Source organism: Scedosporium apiospermum, assembly GCF_000732125.1.
Source record: "Scedosporium apiospermum strain IHEM 14462 chromosome Unknown SEQ_SAPIO_0093, whole genome shotgun sequence".
NCBI lineage: Eukaryota > Fungi > Ascomycota > Sordariomycetes > Microascales > Microascaceae > Scedosporium > Scedosporium apiospermum.
In genome coordinates, this window is record NW_015971794.1 from 156,607 (window position 1) to 175,475 (window position 18,869).

An 18,869-nucleotide genomic window follows, 5' to 3' on the forward strand; every position below is an offset into this window, starting at 1 on the left:
ATATATGTAGGAAGTCGAACGGAGAGAGAGACAGAGAGACATGAAAATTGTTCAGGAAATATCAAAAAGACATGCACTGAAGTAGAATAAAACACATCGAATGTGCATGAAAAAAAGGAGAAAAGGTGATGTGGAAATCCTCCGTCAACGTTCAACTCAGCTGTCGAAATGGAGGGGAGACATATCGAATCCCCCCCATGTAAAAAGAGTCTCCAATGACAACGCAACACAAATGCCAGTACACACTTCTGTATCAATTAAAAAAGCGAACCTGCAATCAAGGCGTTTCCCCGGAGTTTCCGGCTATTATACCAATAGCTGTGTTGCGAGACAAGATATTGGGAACCCGCCTTCCACTTGGAAGCATCGCGAACTCTTCCTACCCAATCGTTATATTGCGCCTAGGGGACCGAGAATCAACAGGGAAATTCTGCGCCCTCGGCAGTTAACCCCCCATAGGACTGCCCACTTGTATGTAATATGGGGTAAGAAATCGATTTGACATCCAGTCACTATGCTTGGCGTCCACACACCCCAGTCTCCGGGGGCAGCCCGGGGAAGAGAGGAAAGGTTCCTGTCTTGTGTAAGTTGCATAGAGGGGGGTGCTTCCATGGGTGAGTGCAAATGTCCAGGAAAATAGAACGAGTGAATAAGCGGGAGAAGCGAGGAGAGACGGAGATTGAGAGACACACCAAGCACTATGAACACCTGAGAGAATGAGAGGCGCGACGGCAAAAGAACCAAGATCGGAAAAGGTATAAGGATGGTATGACAGAACATCTCCCAGTTCTTCTTACCCTCCTTCTCTTTCTTTTCTTCCTTTCCTTCTTCAACCCAACCACCGTTCGCTCTGTTGGTCCACCGTCGAGTGTCGAGACTCATTCTCTCTCTTACACGCCTACCTTGCGTTTTCCCTCATTCGAGCTAACAAGACAACCTCCCAAGAAAAAGGGGTCTCCCGCTTGCCAACAATGAAGACCCTCTCCTTCGCCGCCGCGGCCGCGCTCCTTGCGCAGAACGTCGCTGGCCAGAACATGCTTCGATTCGCGTGCTCGCAGCTCGTCGTCGACCGTGTCGACCCCATTGTCAACCCCGGCATGCTCTACACCCCCCATCTTCACCAGATTGTCGGTGGTAACTCGTTCAACATCACCATGGACCCCGCCGAGCACGATCTCGCCGCCCAGTCCACTTGCACGTCCTGCTCCTTCGTTGAGGATCTTTCCAACTACTGGACTGCCGTCATGTTCTTCAAGTCCAAGGACGGCCGGTACCACCGTGTCCAGCAGGTCGGCAATGGTGGTCCCCAGGGCAAGCTTATCAACAACGGTGGTCTTGATGTCTACTACATCCCCAGCGGAAAGACCACTGCTTTTGCCAAGGTGCGTCTATTGAGGATGAAGCGGAAGCAGTTCCGCTTGGAGTTTTAGAGAGAGAGAGAGAAAAAGGGGGGGATCCTCTTCTTCTTCTCTCCCCGTGTCTGTGTCTCCAGGATATCCAGCTGACTTTGGAATAGGGTTTCCGTATGATTGCTGGTGATGCCGGTAACACCGAGGACAGCAAGGTCAGCAGGGGCAACATCTGCCACAGGTGCTGGACCTCCCCCAACGAGAACACTTTCGTCGGCGGCGCTCCCTGCTCCGGCTCCGACACCGTTGCCATCCCCAAGAGCCCCACTTGCAAGATGATCCGTCAGACCATCATCTTCCCCACGTAAGTTGTTGCTTTCCTTAAAAGCCGCTAGCAGCAAGCAGCGAAGATGCTAACGTTGGTCTTTTTCTCCCAACAGCTGCTGGGATGGCAAGAACCTCGACTCCGTCGACCACAAGACCCACGTCGCCTACAGTGGTGGTTTCGGTGGCGCCAACGGTGGTGGTGCCTGCCCTGCTTCTCACCCCGTCAAGCTTCCCCAGGTCATGTTCGAGCTCATGTGGAACGTCACCGAGTTCTCCGACCAGAGCCAGTGGCCCACCGACGGCTCCGACCCCTTCATCTACTCCATGGATCTCGGGTAAGTGTCGTTCCTATTCAGACACGCCACGCTTGGACCCAAAGAACCCCTGCTAATGAGAGATTCTTCCCAGTGGCTCTGCTGCTCACGGTGACTACGTCTTCGGCTGGAAGGACGATACCCTCCAGAAGGCCATGGACCAGGGCTGCAACCTCAACCACGACTGCCCCGGAGCCGGCCTCCACTACCAGCCTCCCGAGAAGTACAACGCTTGCACCATTCCCCAGCAGGCCCCCGAGCCCGTCGACGGCTGTAAGTTTCTGCCATTCCCCAAGAAGGTACTGCTTTTTCTTCCCCGAGAACGGACGGCTAACCATTACCTTTTTCACAAACCACAGGGCTCCAGGCTCTCCCTCTTGGCGGCTCCATCGTCAAGGCATAAGCGAACCAACTTTATACCACTCGTTGTTAACAAGATTTTCCTCGCATCGTAACTTGCTTCTCCCCGCATACCTGTTTAAAGTGCTTGTCATATCTCTTCCAAGGGCCCTATTTTTCTTGCGGGAGCATAAGGGGAGGAAGAAAGGAGGAAAGGAAGGGGAAGGTTGATTGGGGGAGAGAGGACACTGCACGAGGGAAGGGAGCGAATCCTGACCTTTTTTTAATTTGATGACAACAGAAAATTAACGAAAAGAGAAAGTCTTGTTTCTTTCTTCTTTTTCTCAACTTCTCTTTACCGCTTCTCATCCCTTTTCTGTCTGATCTGTTTTTTTGCTCTTTCTTTCGTGGAGAAACCGAATTAAATAAACGTCAATTTGAACAACATTCGAGTCTCGGGACCAAAAACTGTCTCTTTCCATCTCTTCCTCGTCTCTGTCTCCCACTTTGTGATAGTCTTTTTCAATAAGTTTTCTTTCGTAAGAGCAGATATGGTGAGACGTTTCACTTGATGCCATGCCCGCGGGTGATTGCGTATCCTTTTCTTGACATTTGTTCGCATCAGCGTCTTCTTTACCTATCATTCCAGGTTGATTTGATGGTGAGATTCATTTCGATGATGCTGTAGACTTGGAGTCAGTCTTGCCATTGATCTCTTCTCCAATCCAAGGGAGCCGGGCTTCACTGCCGCGAGATTGGCAGGGGAAACTATAATCCCAGACGTGGGTAGAATTTAAAACAGTGGAAATGAAGCCATGGACGGATCCTCTTCCCTGTGAGAAGCAAAAAAAATCCCGCATTCTTACTTCGTAGGCTACACTACTTCACACGTTATGCACTCGACGAAGAGCTCGAACGAGTAAAATGGGAAATATTAAAAAAAAGGAATCCTTCGTACAAGGTGGAAAAGATCCTTCCCCGCAATCTAGATGCATATCGTGCCGATCTCCTGCGAAGTGTTTACCCTATGCGACTCACGTCCTCTTCTCTACTAGGGGACATATGAAGGGACACAGATCTCCCACTCCCCTCCCTCACATCCCTGTCTGATTCGAGCAGGGCTCTGTCTTGACCTTGTCCGGGAGCGGGGCGGGGATGAAAGGATGAAATCAGGGCAATGCCGGTTGACATGTCTCCCGTTCCCTCTCAAAGATTCCCCTTGGAGTAGAGGCAGACATGGGGTGACTAAAGACGGCTCATGTTAGGAGTCGACTGTTTCGAAAATTGATCGGAGCTCCATTCCCCAATGGCTCTTTGACGCGTTGGGGAGGGGAAGGCTCTTCTCATTTGATGTTGCGGAACAGGACAAAGTGGACGAACATTGTGCAAAGAAAGCAAGAAGTCTCTTCTTGCACAAGTACTTCTTTCTTGTGCATGTCGTAGTATGAATCGTATCCAAAGAAATCTGTGCTTGCATGACGCTCAGACACATCAAGATGAGGTCGCCGTCCGCTGGCTGCACGAATCGACGAGGTCCAGGAGTTGACCCCACAAGTCCTGAACTTTTGTACACGCCATCTGTAATTGAATATGTCGAGATTTATTTGGTTTAGGAATCATGTACACGTGTACTATTATTATGTACTAATTATTCGAAGGCTTGCTTAAGAAGAGCAAAACGGGAGCCGAAGCGTACGAGCAACTTAGACTAAAGTTGACACTCGTGAATCAATCTTGTAACAAGAAAACAACCAAGCTCATTCCTCCTTTACCTGTAAGACACACAAAGGCGAGGGCCCGCAATATCCATGACATCCTTGATCTCAACATACCTGTCCGTGGGCTTCGGTCCCAAGAGACCCTTAAAGTCAAGCAGCGTATTCAAAGTAATGTTGGTATACGGCACAGGGCCGAAGAAGTCCCAGGGATAAGCAAACATGGTATCAGGGCCAGTCATGTCCGCGACACGGTTAGTGAAGTCGACCCTCTGCCACTGGTTCCACAGCCTGTCGAGGTTGGCATGGTGGAGGTAGAAGAGCGGGTCGCCGGGCGACGAGTACATGTTGCCAATCTCGCCAATGTCTCCGCCGACACCGAGATGGCCTCCGGCATGGATCGTCATGCCCTCGGGCTCAATGCCGGTGCCCTGAAGTCTGTGGTCGAATTCACCGTATGTCGTGGCGGCCAAGGTCCAGTCCACGACATCCTGGGTGAGGGTGCGCGAGATGAGCCAGTAGCTGAAGTCGCGGCGGAGACAGCGTGGGTTGGAGTCGAGGCTGGCGCCCGGTCCGAGGGTGACGGTCATGTCGACGAAGGGGCCATCCTGGACGCAGCCGCCACCGGTCTTGCCGGGGATCTTGGGAGGGACATTGGTGACGTTGAATTCGGAGGTATCAACGAAGGGGCCGTTCCCTAAAAAGGCATTATGTGTCAGGAGTTGTCTTTCAGATGCCATTGAGTCTAAAAGAAACTTACCACCGAAGCCATTGACGGCGTCGAAGACGGGTGCGGAGAGGAACGCCGCCTCCGTAGCCGAGTCCTTGGTCCAGTCTGTGATCTACATGTCAGTAAACTTTATCTGTGAAGACGCGTCGCGATTGAATGCATCCATGGACATACCCCAGTATCTAGCAAAGATGTTAGCACAGACGCTCCACAATAACACAAGTGGGGAAAAAAGAAGGAAAAACTGTCAACGAAATCGAAGGGAAACTACTCACGGCTGGAAGCCCCTGTAATTGCAAAGGCTCCTGAGATCCAACTCGTACTGGTGGATGAAGATGCGATGCCATGGCAAGAAAGGACCCGTGAAGTGATACTGCTCGGTCAAGTCGATGTGCACGGCCTGGAAGTCATCGAAACGACTCGCCGAGTTGGGATAAGTGGCCGTGAGCTGCGAGGGCTTGCTCTGAAGGCACTTGACTGCCGAGATGTAGGCTTGCTTCTCCCTGGTCGAGAGCGTCCTCCTGTATTTCGGGTTGCGCACGGCATATTAGCTTCCGCGGACACCTTCTATATTTCTTCTTTTGCCACACGGGAATATGTCATGTGTCGAGGGTAAGAGACTGATGGAGGGGCGGGTGGATCAGCCAAGGAGGTCCGGGAGGTGATGATCATGCCGACGTGCATGTGAAGCCGTTGTGATGTGTGCTTGCACGAATCATGGGGTACAGCACGCCGGCGTTGAACGAATGCGCTGCAATGCCACGCAGAATCTCTTTCAACTCAACAGGACTCACTGAAGGGCACTAGCGGGATGATGGGGTACTGGAAAGCAGGCAATCGAGAACAGACACTTTTCTCCAGACTTCCGTGGACCAAGGGAAGAGAAAAAGGAGGGGAGGTGGCGTGGAGGGGCTGAAACAAAAAGAAAATGAAGAGAGGAACTATTGATCTCGGGACGGGGGAGGGGGGAGACCTACCACTCGCGCCTCACAGAGTTCTGGCAGCAACCGACTGCGGCAGCATTGGCAGAACCGAGCGCAAGAAGCGCCGTAGCGAGGAAGGAGAGCTGCATGATTACTCCGTTGACGAGGGAAGAAGATGTAACGGGAGAGATGTCAAAGCAAAAACGATTGGACTGGACACCTGGGCGCTCCTTGTTCCTCGGGTCAGGATGCGGCTGGGAATGAAAGACCTTCGGCTCGGGGGATGTGGGAACTTGGCTGCGAAGGAGAAAGACGGGAGGATAATATATCTCGTTCCTCGGAAAGCAAGAAGAGGGACAAAAAGCAAGATATAAGGGGCGAGATTACGGTCAGAAAGAGAGACGAGGACTCCTCTTGGCTCCCCTCATTGCAATCCGCACAATCCGCAATCCATGCACGCCAGACAAGCACAGGGCAACACAGAAGCCGTTTGTTGGTGCGAGCTTGTACGAGCTAATCTATTGAATCGTACTCCGTACTTCCATGGCCTCAATTGATCAATCAGACAGCTCGACCCCTCGATGTCCTTTCGTAAATGACCAGAGGCGAACCGCAATCTGCGTCTCTTTCCTGCGTTTGCGCTTTGCGCTCCGCCTCTCGTTGGCTCGTTTTTGGGTCCTATTCCGAAGGAGGTACGTATCAATCGATATAATACCTCATCTCTACCCACTCTTCCGTACCATTGAAAGAGGACAATAGGATTGGTTGACAAGCTGCCAAAGTAGCCTGCAAGTCCAATGTCAAGTTTTTACCCCACCGGGAATGGCTCCACCTCCTCCGGCTCCGGGCATGGGTTCGGCATGGATCCGGCATGGGTCCGCATGGATCTTGCTAGTTCGGGTGAAAGACCCCATGCGGGCTAACCAGCCAATTTTAGGTCCCTAACGTAACCGACCAAGTCCTAAAATGGCAGACGTTACTCATTGAAGTGTGGCTTGGGAATCCAGGAGGAGCCTGGCGCTACTACTCCGTTGGTTACGAAGTGAGTAGGAAAAGGTATGGAGACGGTCTAGAAGCACGGGATCTTTTTCTTCTTCCTCTTTCATCTGTGCGAATCTCAAAGTAGTATTAAGGCCTCTCGAGCGTCGTTTCAGCGTGGACGAACGGGGCTAGGACTTGAAGAAACCGAACGAGAAATAGGCAAGCCACCTTCAAGTGTTTGGTTGATTTGCGCCACGGCAGTTTGCCGATGCCATGCTCTACCAGCAGGACAGTAGTAATCCCTCGTTAAAATGTTCCAGAAGAGGTATGGGGAAAGTGACAGATCGCAGGATGCTACCCCAAGCCAGGGCTATGTATGGGATGCATCGATGTTATGTTGCATCTGACTATGGATCATATTAAATGCATGATGGACAAAGCAACCTCGACTTTTTCTTCTTCCTATTCAATTTTTCCTTTTTTTTTTTTTTTTTTTTTTTTTTTTTTTTCCCTCCATTCTAGTCCACCGGGATTACGTAGACCCGGAGAAGCTGTCAATTCAGCCTTTTGACCGACATCGTAGCTTTCGGTGCGACATCCACGGCAGGCGGACCTTCGATGTTGCATCAATTGATCACTTAATTGACCACTGACACTACCTCGCAGAGCCCGAGAGTTGCAAAGCCCGAGATGTAACACGACGCTAACGCCGCCTGCCAATAGTGGGTGCACCCCGCTGGTCAACATCCGCTACACAGCAGAGCACTGGTGTTCGCAGGAGGTGGCTGGCGTCCATGAGAACGAAGTAAGGGAATACAAGGGTTGGGAGAATAGAAATCCTGTGGACACCAAAACCCCAAAACCCCGGTCTCCTCGCACCCTGTCTGGTATTATCAACAATAACGTTCTATCCCCCGTCCTCTTGCAATGGTCGTTGAGGGCGGATCGGGAAAAGCGCAACTCCTTTGCAGAGTCCCACTTGAACAGGGTCTGCACGGAGCAAGAGGCAGGGAGCTGACGCAGTACGCAAGACGTAAGACCAAGACCAGACCACCCATTGAATCGCAAAAACAGGGAAAGAAAAAAAAAGAGAAAAAAAAATTGAAGGACTTTAGCGAAGACAGGACGAACCCCAGTCTTGATTAGATTACAACCCTGATGCACCTGTAATATAAAATGCAACGCTGGTCGTACCATGTGAAGTGCTTGGCATGGATCAGGGCCGTCTTTGCCACATGCTGCCTGGCATCCTCGGAAACGGGTCTCGAGTGTTACTTGCTTGCAATGCTTGACCTCAGGGGTTAGTCATACTCAATCCATTCAAGCCGACGCCGTAAAAGCTAAAATCCCTCATTTTTGGACTGAATTCATACTAAAATTGAGTGTGCTTTTTAAGCGGAGAAGAGTGGGCGGCGGTGGTGGGCGGCCGACACTCCCGACAGGGATGTTCTGCGCTGAACACACTAAGACTACACGTGCGGCTGGCTGTTGGATTTGATACATCTCTTGTTCTCTATCTACTGTATGGTACGGGGTAGTAATTGTACGAAGCAGGGTCTTCTTAACATCTTCGTTGGTGCTGCTATGGAGTGTGTCCTGGAGATCGGTGAGGTTTCCAAAGCTTCACCGGGCTACGAAGCAGTGAAGTACTCGGAGTGTATCAAATGTAATGGTTACTACTTCATGGATTCGAATGGGCGCACCAGGGTGGACTTTTGATGACTTCAAGCATAACACTGATAGCTTGAAGGGAACTGATATCTACTTCCCAGATGTTACAAAAAAATCTGATGTATCTGAGCATCTCCGTTGCCAAATCATGGACGCAACGGTTAATCTCAGATGACGGGGCAAATTCTACTCGGTAAATTGTACTTAATTCTTTCTGCAAGAGAACATTCTGGCCCATCTTCTCGCCTCGCTAGAAACCTCCATCCTTCTTTCCATTCCTTCAAGTTCTTCCCGCACCTCCTTAGAAAGGCCTGTGCGGTCTCATCTTGAGTAGCCGTTGAACTCTCAAGTACAACATCCATCACCCACATAACCGTTGAGTCTCAGCCCGTCATCCGGCTTAACGTGCTCTGTGGCGGTCTTCGAGCATCTCTAAACAACTGTCAAACAAGCCTCTTGGGGATGTCTGTCTGGGGTGGCAGGGTTTTCCCTGATATTGGTGCTTGGGATGGTATGACCCCCAACTGGCATCGTCCGATACCATGACTCGATGAGCGGGGCATGTCAGTGGCCTTCGAGTCAACTGGGGACTTCTACTTCGTCGACTGCGCAGCCAGGCTAATTCGACTCTTGTCTAGCTCGTGGTAGATAAGCTTTTCTTCCAGCACTCCAAGGGACCACAAAAACTGAAGTGAACTTACCAATTGATCGGTTCATGTTCCCTCCCTTCTCAAATCCTCCGAGAAGTTAGCAGCCACGCCGCATCGTGAACGACACTAATACTTTGCACGCGAAGTCCACTTGATCTTGATTGACTCCCCAAGAATGCCGTATCCACCGAGCTCCTTTCATTCAGCTCCTGTCTAAATCGGAGAGGAGTGTACCTCGGTAATCGAGCCGACCCTGGCTAACTTCACCGAGTCGAAGTCCCTTGATCAAACGAGTAAAACACCAGGAGTACTTCATAATGACACTAATTATTTTTATTACTCTTTGACTCCTTCGAGCTGGCGCAGTACTTCGTAGTCTCGTCTTTCGTCCGTCGTGCAGCAGAATCTTGCAGGGTGTTGCGTCTCACGTTCGAACTCGTCTGTGGAAGCGAGGTACGAAGTAAACTAGTTCATTCTGAAGACCAAATTTTACAGCCAGGTGTTTCGCGGGGTCATTTCCTATTGGAGCGCGGCATGTCGTCCACCCACCCTTTTCGCAACCCAGGTTTTGGCCACGAGGGGGAGAAGGGGATTCCAGCGTCGTGGACGAAGTATTGCGAGTAGTTATTCACTCCTATCTCGCGACGTACGAGGTATGAAATTGGTGATGGACGTGGGGGATCTTCTCTCTCTTAGAGCATGCGGCGAGATCATCGCTGTTATGAAGTAATGATCTAGCCCAGGTTTTTCGGAGGCTTGCGAACTAGCTTGCGATTTCGGATCGAAACGAGCGATGGAGGCCGATCTTGGAAGACCCCTTGACAGTCGTACGAAGTACCCACATCGCGCATTCACTACTATTGCGCAAGAGATCATCACTAGATATCAGATGAAAAGCCTCCTTAGCCCTCCTTCGTAGATGAACAAGGCTCGAGACTCCCCTCTCAGAAAGAGCCTCCCCTGAGAAACTGGATGACCACCAGCGAAGAAGTTCGTGTTTTCCCTGTTGCCCGCATTATACTACTCGGACTTCGTAAAGCGCGACGACTCCTCCAAGGTGGATCATAAATTAGGCCCTGCAAGCAGTGCAAGGTGGCTAATGAATGAATTGAGGTCTTACCGTCCTTGTTATCCGTCGCTTCTCATCTACAGTAGTCGACGCCACGCAGTTGCCCAGGCCAAACTCATTTCGGTCCTCGCCAGCTCTCCTCCTGCTTCCGAGTTCCAGCCCAGTCCTCCTCTGTGGTATACTACTATTCGTAATTTTTAGCTCCAATCGTCGGTGCGCCTCGGCACTCTTCGGGCTTCGTCCATACAAGGGTGTTTAGTGGTTGAGTCCCATCCTCAAAAAGGCCAAAGGACACAAGAAAAGGTCTGAGCGACAACACCAGGCCTCACTCACGGGCTTTTCGAATAGCGGCCCCTTTTTCCAACCATACTACTAAATTCCCCGCCCGTCTTACCCGAGCGAGAGCGGACCTTCTCTACGCTCCAGTGTGTGTAGTGTAGTGTACGCGACAAATAATCTCACAAGACCTCGTTAATTAGCGTCTCAGACTAATGTAGTGCATTTTTTTTCACGATATAACAGAGGGCTATTATTATACCAACGACAGACACACTTCGTAGGTAGTACCTTGTCGGGCTGTTAGTCTTGTCTGCTGGTCTTGTCCAAAAATGTTCTTCGTGGCGTCACGCCTTCTTCCGACCCCATTGATCGGCACCCAGTGACCGCATTGACGGTTCTCAGCTTCGAATGGTTCTGATCTCGACGATCATTTCCTAAATCTACGTGCTATTTATTTCCGCCAGCGATCAAAGATCGTGCTCATGCCCGCCATTCGCCCCATCTCTCGCTCGCCGAGTCCCGAGAGTAATCAAGTCCTGTGTTAGTCTCTGTACCAAGACAGGGGCTAAGAGAGAGCTGGATGCGACCATGACATGCCCTCCAGCAGCCTGCACTTTAGTCCGGAGTCGCTTCACTACTGCGACTCCAACAGTGTAGTGTACACTACGACTCTGTACTTCGTACGAAGGAAAGGGGTATCTCCCTTCGTGTCATAACCTTGTGAATATCTCCCCAATCGACGTTGTGCTCGGACATGCATACCATTCTTGTTTTTGCATAATACAGTCCAGACTCTTATCCCCACTTGCTAAATGGAACCTCGAGGAACGTGGGCAACTAGGTATAACGCGCAGTACCAATCCATCCATGATACCGTTGCTTTCCGAAGTACCATACGAGTATATCCAGGGGAGACCTGGCTTCATATGAAGCTTACTTGCCAGTAGCCAAGCATTTTGTGTGATACATCACTTTTGTACTCAGCCAAAGGAGAAGGGGTACTGCCCTGGACGAAGTACCTGTCAAGTGGCGGGGGCCCGTCGAGAAGCACAATGTGGGGGAACGGAACGAATTTATGGGTGGGAGCACCCAGGGTACTTCGTGTGGGTCTAACATAGTGAGTCGCAGGAGCAGCGAGACTCGGTCGAGAGAGGGCATGGCGCAGATTTCGTACTTGCAGTTGTAAGTACACTACATGGGATTGCTTCGAGGGGTGTGTCTTGTCTGCATGAATTGGAATTGGGGGCGTGCGAATCTCTCGTTATCCAATCTCGAACCGTCTCCCAACTGTTACTATGTTAGACATGGACCTGTCTTAGACGCAATTTATATCGAAGATGGTGCCCCGGATGACGGGTTCCACTCTTCCTTGCTGACGTTTGGTCTACATGTATCAGTCCTCCAGCCATTGAGCTCGACGAAACACCAAACAAGGACGAGTTATCGAGGATCGCGATAGGTAAGACATGTCGGCATCACCGGATGCCGCTGCTGGTGCAGCCGGCAACGAGGCCATCGGGCCGCCCCCATTAGATTTCGACTTCTCCGCGACGCCCGGCTACAAGGGATATCTTCAGCGGAATCTCAATATCGCCCTGATTTCCTTTTCGACATTCTTCATCATCCTGCGGCTAGGCACGCGTGCCTTCATCGTGAAGGGTTTGGGTCTGGATGACTTGGTTGGATTCATCGCCTACGCCGCTTTGGTGTCCTTCTCTTCTATGGAAATTCGAGGTGCGCTTTCGAAGGATCTATCTACATTTGATCGTGCTAGGAAAGAGGTCAAGGAAAGTCAAGGAATGGGATTGGACTGATCAATGTGTCGTTCACTAGCTGTCGGGTTCGGTTCGGGCACCCATATGGACTTCGTGCCGCCATATTTCATTCCCAAGTTCTTCTCAGTACGTTCGGAAGAGGACGACAGAGCAACCCCGAAGCTAAAGACGCGTCGCTAACTTCATGAAGGCGCTTACAACTCAGCATTTGATGTACTTTTGGGTTGTTGGCCTCACGCGCATGGCCATCGTCGCCTTCCTCCTCCGAATGAGCAATGACAGTAAGATGCCAATCAGACCTGATTTTCCGTTCTAGACATTGGCTAAGACGGACTGTCGTAGAACTTTACAAGCGGCTAGTCTACGGCGTAGGTGTCGTCATCATTCTCAAGACCATCGCGTGCTTCCTGTTCCGGCTGCTCGAGTGCAAGGACATCAAGGTTCTCTGGCTACCTCCCGGCAGTGGCGACTGTATCTCCAAAGATGCGGAGGCTATCATGATGTGGACACACGCCTCTATCGGTATCGCAGTCGATTTTGCCTTGCTTGCTCTTCCAATTTGGGTGGTCCATTCGAAGATGATCTGGTCCGCCAAGACCATCCGAGTCATTCTCATCTTCTGCATTGGTCTCTTCGCCGTCATCACTGGAATTGTGCGACTGTCCATCATGGTTAACACCAACTTTGCGATTGATTCGTACGGCAGACCCCCTTTTGTTCTCCTTTGTTGCTGATGATTCTTATCTACGGTGTTTACTAACACATTCTACTACCTAGGACCTACAAAATGTCGACGATTGCATTCTGGACCGATATCGAAGGCCACGTCGGTCTCTGGGTCGCCTGCTTCCCCGCCCTCCAACCCCTCGTCCGAATCCTCTCCTACCGCCTCGGTCTCAGGAGCCGTCTCGACAGCAATTACCGCAGCGGCGGTCGCAGCGGTGGTCGCGGAACTGGGAAGAACGGCTCTCGGCCCTTCAACTCGTCCAAGAACGGATACCTTCGCAGTGGCAACGGCGACAACTTCGACGGCAGCTCGAGCAAGAGCACCGGCGCCATCGTCTCGTCACGGAATATTGAGCTCAGCGATATCGAGGCGAGTAAGAGCAGTTCGCCCGAGCGCGGTATCCGTCGGGATATCGAGTTTACGATACACACGAGCACCGCGAACCTAGCCGAGACCAAAGACGATGAGGATGCAGACCTGGGACAGAAAAAGAAGACGAGGCCGTGGATGTAAAAAGGAGGCAATAGATTTTCCTGTAACCGTTATGAATTTTTGGTTTGGTTGTTTCTTTGTGTATTATGGTCCTGAAATGATGAATCAAAAGAAATGTGGGAGGCTTCTCGCTGGGAAATGGTCATGATTGTACATAAAGTGTAAAGAAGGAAACACAGATATGAGCAGTTAGTCTAGGTCTCTGTTGTTTTCCTCTGCTCCTTCTCCTCACAAACAAACTGATCCCTGATAAGGCAGGAGCCATTCCATCAATATTTTTGTCTCTTTCCGCCTTCCACCTGCCACCTGCCACTTCCCATCCACTCCTCTCCTCCTTGGGAAGGTGCAGGACAGCCCCCATCACCAACAGCAAGTACATAACAAGACTACAAGGCAAACCAACGAAGATTCATGTGGGATCGAAGCATCTTGCCTTCCAACGTCACAAGTCAGTCCCATATGGTGTAGTGGTTAGCATAGGGCCCTCTCACACTCATGAGAGTGAGGCCTTGACCCCGGTTCGAACCCGGGTATGGGAGCTTTCTTTTTTTTTTGATGCCTTGTTCACTTTAATTTTTTTACCTTTCGCAACGGTACCCTCTTCTCTTCTTTTTCTTTTTGGCAATGTGTTTTGAGGTCATTCCTCTCTGTCCTGGCCTGAATTGTTTCTCACTTACTTCATAGAGGGATAGGGGTATTTGTGCTAATGGCTGGCCGTCTGCCCCTCAGCCCCATTGCCGTCCTCGACCAATCTCCCGAGGTATTTTTAATGTCGCTTTACTTCCTAGTATTCGGCAGCTGTACCTACTTCGTAGAGTCGGTGCTCATTTGTGGTCGAAGAATACGAAGTATTTAGTGTCGTCGGGCATTTCTTGTTACCTATGGTTGTCGGAAGAAGCAAAAGCCCTTGCCCTCCCAGCCTGATGGTTCCGCAACCTGGACCATGTCCAACAGGGGACAGCCTTGCTTCAGAAAACTTACAACTCACATCTTTCAGCTTCAGTTGTACTTCGTAAAAGGGAAATGATTGACACCCCGGAAATGCAGGTCGGTGGCACGACTCTGGGGTAGGCTGGGGTACATCCCAGGGTTCGTACTTCGTAAACTGCTTCGTAAAGCCCAATCGGCGCCAAACGTTCTTGTTTGCATTCGGACCGGGAGCGTTGGCGAACGGTCCAGTTTCTGTTACATTCCTTTTTGGCAATGTTACTTAGCAGTCGAGAGGTTTCGATCCTAGAATTATCCAAAAATTCCTCCAGTTACGAATAGCAGAGAAAGGGACAGGAGCTTTCTAGATGACACCCAAATCCGTGCTCATACTCTGTAATTCCCCAGCTGCCGGATGTCACAAAATGGCTATGGATAAATCACTCCCAAGTCCCTATGGTGGCTCTAGAACCAGCACTTTATTTCACCTGCTCTGGCATTGAATTAAATTTTTTTTTTTTTTTTCCACTATAGGCTTCTGGGCTCGGTCTATCAATGCTTGCAGATACCCTCATCATAGTCCTTTATTAACTATGGCGGATATCGAAACTGCGAACCGAGACAAAGAAAAGGAAACGAACAACAGAAAGAAATCAGGAAATGATAGAAAAGAAAAAGAGGGGAACAAAAAAAATCCGCTTGGAGTAGGATAAAAAGTCGGCCAGAGGCCCCTGAATGGAGGCCGGCAGCTTAAAACTCATTTCTTGGTCTCTTCATCCCCCTTGGGTCGAGGCGGCGCAGGCTTCTTTAGACGACGCCTCAGCTTCATGGTGGCCCTCTTGGCAAGATTCGCTTGGTGGCCAGATCCCCTGGTATGGTAATCTTCTAGAGCCCTGTGCCGGGCCGCGTCTTTGAGCGACTTCATCTGGTCCCGAAAGGCGGGCTTGAAGGAAGGGCTTGCCCACATGTTCCTCCAGGCCTTCAGGAATGCGTCAAAGCTCGGGGGCTGGCTGATGATAAAGCTCTTGAAGAAGGCCCCAAGCCCACGATAGGCGTCCTCCACGCCCAGAATTTCGGCATCGCCGCCCATCAAGGGAACGTCTGAATTGTTCCCCTGCTTCCGCTGAATCTCTGCGAGGCGGTCTTGTTGCTGGCGGATGCGGAAGACCAAGAAGTCCTCGAACCCCCGCTGCATGAGGACGTCCCCGATGTCGAAACACCAAGGGTGCCGGGCTGGAGTGTCGGACTCAAACAGCGGCATCTGGCAGTCGCAATAGAGCTTGGTTGTGCATTTGGACGAGGAGCTCGCACAGTCCTCGAGGCGTTCGATGACATTCCAGAGCTGGCGTTCAAGAAAGTCTTTCGTCTCTGGGCCCGAGGAGACCCTGGTTTTCATACTGAACCGCATATCCTCGATCTCTTCCAGTTGGTCTGCCGTCTTGGAGTGGTCTACGTCGTGGGTCATCCGCATTTCGAATTGATTCGCAACGGCATTAAGGCGGCTGAGCAGAATCGCAGCGTTCCATTGCTCTTTGGAAGGTTCATATTGGCTTTTTCCACTCTTCGCGTGTTCAGTGTTGTTCCAATACGCAGTGGTGAACATGGATGTATCCATGGTCGAAAGTGGCTTTGGTTTTATGGGTGGATTGGATAGTTGAGTTGACGCGTGTTGTGGTGTATAGTTGTTGATTTATGGACTGTGGTGAGAGTTGACGGGACCAGAATACGGAATCGAGAGGATTCGAAGACGGCCTTTCTATATACACTACGGTCCTTTGTTCATGGAGACCATACTGGTATCGATATCTCCCTTGATTCCTGCGGATGCGGAAACAAAAAGAGACCGGGTTCATTCATCGATAGAGAACAGCGAACATCACTTCAAAGACCGAAAGCACGTAATGGTTGATAGCAGTTTTATATGCCTGGTTTCCCCGAACAAAGGATATAAATGTGGCTTACGAGAAACCCCCAGGCAGCTTTTTCCATAGTCTAATTTCTTGGACGGCCGAGGTTCAATCTAGACAATGATCACTCCCAAGCAAGCGGTTTCCAATTATCCTTGGAGATTATGGGCCTTTCAAGTCTTTGTCGCCGCGTGATTTGAGGGACAGCGGCTCCATCCAAGGACAGGCTAGGTTCGTCAGCTGCGAAAGAGAAACTTGTTGCTCGATTCACTGTATTCATCTCCATTACAATAGTGTAACTACTTTGTTTATCTGGGATACTCCCCCCAACGATAAAGAAACAGTGAACGTATTGTCGTGAACAAAGTGCATCTTCTCCTAGGCCGTCATAAGGCCAACAATGGCTTTCTTCGAACGCTACAAAGCCAACAATTGCTCTGTTCAACACGGCAGTTTCCCAAAGGCAGGCCTCGGAATTTCCAAGTATAACTTCAAGGTCGAGGTTCGACTTGCTTCAACTCGAATGTCCTGCCATTACAAAACACGCTCTCTCCCTCTCATTCGACTCTTATTCTATACTTCTCTCTCCTTCCAGAGCGACTGGAAACACACCAGTTTCTACGAAGCTATCTACCATCCAACACTCACAGCCCAGTCACCCTGTGGCTTATACTCCCGACATGTCGGAGAAGACGAGCCCTATCGGGGGCGGGGCAGGTTTGAAGAACAACAAAATCCCGGTAGTATCCAACAATGAACGGATCCGTAAAGCGTTAAATTTGAAAATAAACACAAATGTGAATCCGGATTTCACACCAAACAGCCCAATATTTCTCGGGAGTGGGGCCACCTACAACTCGGGGCAGATCAATCTTCTGCACCGATCAGTGAAGAGCCTCTGGACATCAATCAATAGCCCGATTGATGCCACAGGCTTCCCCAAGACGAAGGAAGAAGCCGAGGCGAGGCGAGAATACAACATCAATCAGTTGCAGTCATCTGGACGTTGGGGCTGTCACGACTATCTCCAAATGCACATGGACGACAACTGCTGTTGTAAATGGGCCAAGTCCAGTTCCAACGAAGCCACATCGCCGCCGTCGCCGCCGCCGCCGGGCACCCCGATGGCTGACAAGTTTGCCAAATTGGCAGCGGAATGGGCGCAAATTGAAGCCCAACGCTTCGGGAAACGCAGCCAGCGCAGCTCTCAGGTGAATTCGTCTATCAAGGCCGAAACTGAATCACAGCTCCATGAGCCGACGTCCACAGCGAGCGCGAACCATCAACAGACGTCCAGAGTGAGCGCTAACGATGTAGGTTCGCCGGAACATTCGTCGCTCCGCTCTCTGAGCTACTCGCCGGTCGACATTGATGCGGCGCTCCTTGAGATGGGGTTTACAATGAGCGCGAGGCATGGGCAGACGTCCAAGGTGAGCGCTCATGATGTTAGCTCACAGAAGCATTCTTCGGGCGGCTCCCTGGAACAGTCGTTTACAGAGTCCGAAATCGACGCTCTGCTCCATAAGCTGATGTACGGTGCGAAGCCCGATGATGAGGCGACATCCACAATGAGCGAAAACAATGAACAGGCGTCCGGAGTGAGCGCTAATGATGAAGAGCCTTCAGATATTAGCTCGCCGGTGCGTTCGCTGGACAACTCTCCCGAAAATTCGCCTTTCGAGGCCGAAATTGATGCGCTTCTTTATGAACTAATGTTCGGGTTGAAGCGTGACGATGAGGAGGCGCCCCCACTGGGCGCGGACCATGAACAGACGTCAAGAGTGAGCGCTAATGATGTCGAGTCTAGAGAGGCTGGCTCGCCGGAGGATTCGCCGGACGCGGAGGATGGGATGCCAGATTCAATAGTTGCTGAAAGTGCCGGAAAGAGTTCTAAAGTTGAGGTAAGTATTTCCTCTGCGTCGACAAACCGGGCTACGAGCAGAGTTCCCTCCTCTTCTGAACCGGGGAGGAGCAGCGACCCTCCGTCTCCAGAAGGTGAGGGAAATTCTGGCCGTTCTCCCCTTCCCCAAGACGAAGACAATACTCGCCATTCATTCCCCAAAAACGAGGGAAATCGTCGTCCTTCGCCTCCTAAATGTAAAGCAATTGCTTGCTGTCCGACATCTGATGATGTCGAGAATGATTCCCGGTATTTCATGGCCGTTGTGTACAATCTTCTGTGGCTGGTAGGGGCGTATGCAATCCTACTACTATTGCACACGGCTCTTGAATGTCCTGGTGACTATGATGAGGAAATGTGCCGAAGGAACCGCATAGACTAGTATCTGATCTCTCACCGGGATCGATCGATATTGAAACTGAATATAATTTTTTGAGGTAGATGGTATTTTGATTTTTTCGAAGGTGATATGTATTCTTTGTCAAGATAGTGAGACATCTTCTTTTTTGGCGTGTGTTTGAGACTAATGATGCGTCGTCTATGGCTGCACTTGAGTCGAATTCAATTTGGAAGATATGGCCGGGACAAGACGGGACATTAGACCGGGTCCTTCCCCGCTCAAAATCCCCACTTTAGATCCCGACCGGGTCGTGCCCCGGAAATAATGGGCGGTCGGTGGGAACCGTGTCTCGGGTTGGGGGCTCGACCGGCATTGGAATATAATTAATATACCTTTGTATAAAAGGAATCAACATAGAATCTTCTTTCCACTTTGAGAAATGAACCATTCAATA

At 50.7% G+C, this 18,869-nt stretch overlaps 3 protein-coding genes and 2 pseudogenes across 3 annotated transcripts; 3 read left to right on the forward strand and 2 right to left on the reverse strand.

Moving 5' to 3' along the window:
• Positions 1 to 971: 971 nt before the first annotated feature.
• SAPIO_CDS4593 (uncharacterized protein) lies at positions 972 to 2,393 on the forward strand (the record flags this gene model as incomplete). The annotated part of the gene is made up of 5 exons (XM_016787110.1): positions 972 to 1,382; positions 1,517 to 1,713; positions 1,790 to 2,011; positions 2,085 to 2,263; positions 2,350 to 2,393. The coding sequence occupies 5 exons, from the start codon at positions 972 to 974 to the stop codon at positions 2,391 to 2,393; spliced, it is 1,053 nt and encodes a 350-aa protein (XP_016643219.1).
• Positions 2,394 to 4,097: 1,704 nt separating this feature from the next.
• Positions 4,098 to 5,846, reverse strand: SAPIO_CDS4594 (uncharacterized protein; the record flags this gene model as incomplete). Its single annotated transcript, XM_016787111.1, has 5 exons — positions 4,098 to 4,741; positions 4,805 to 4,879; positions 4,949 to 4,956; positions 5,050 to 5,295; positions 5,752 to 5,846. The coding sequence occupies 5 exons, from the start codon at positions 5,844 to 5,846 to the stop codon at positions 4,098 to 4,100; spliced, it is 1,068 nt and encodes a 355-aa protein (XP_016643220.1).
• A 5,967-nt stretch (positions 5,847 to 11,813) lies between these two features.
• Positions 11,814 to 13,362, forward strand: SAPIO_CDS4595 (uncharacterized protein; the record flags this gene model as incomplete). The annotated part of the gene is made up of 5 exons (XM_016787112.1): positions 11,814 to 12,081; positions 12,181 to 12,248; positions 12,313 to 12,403; positions 12,465 to 12,819; positions 12,900 to 13,362. The coding sequence occupies 5 exons, from the start codon at positions 11,814 to 11,816 to the stop codon at positions 13,360 to 13,362; spliced, it is 1,245 nt and encodes a 414-aa protein (XP_016643221.1).
• Positions 13,363 to 15,025: 1,663 nt separating this feature from the next.
• SAPIO_CDS4596 lies at positions 15,026 to 15,883 on the reverse strand (annotated as a pseudogene; the record flags this gene model as incomplete).
• A 972-nt stretch (positions 15,884 to 16,855) lies between these two features.
• On the forward strand, positions 16,856 to 18,457 carry SAPIO_CDS4597 (annotated as a pseudogene; the record flags this gene model as incomplete).
• Positions 18,458 to 18,869: the final 412 nt, after the last annotated feature.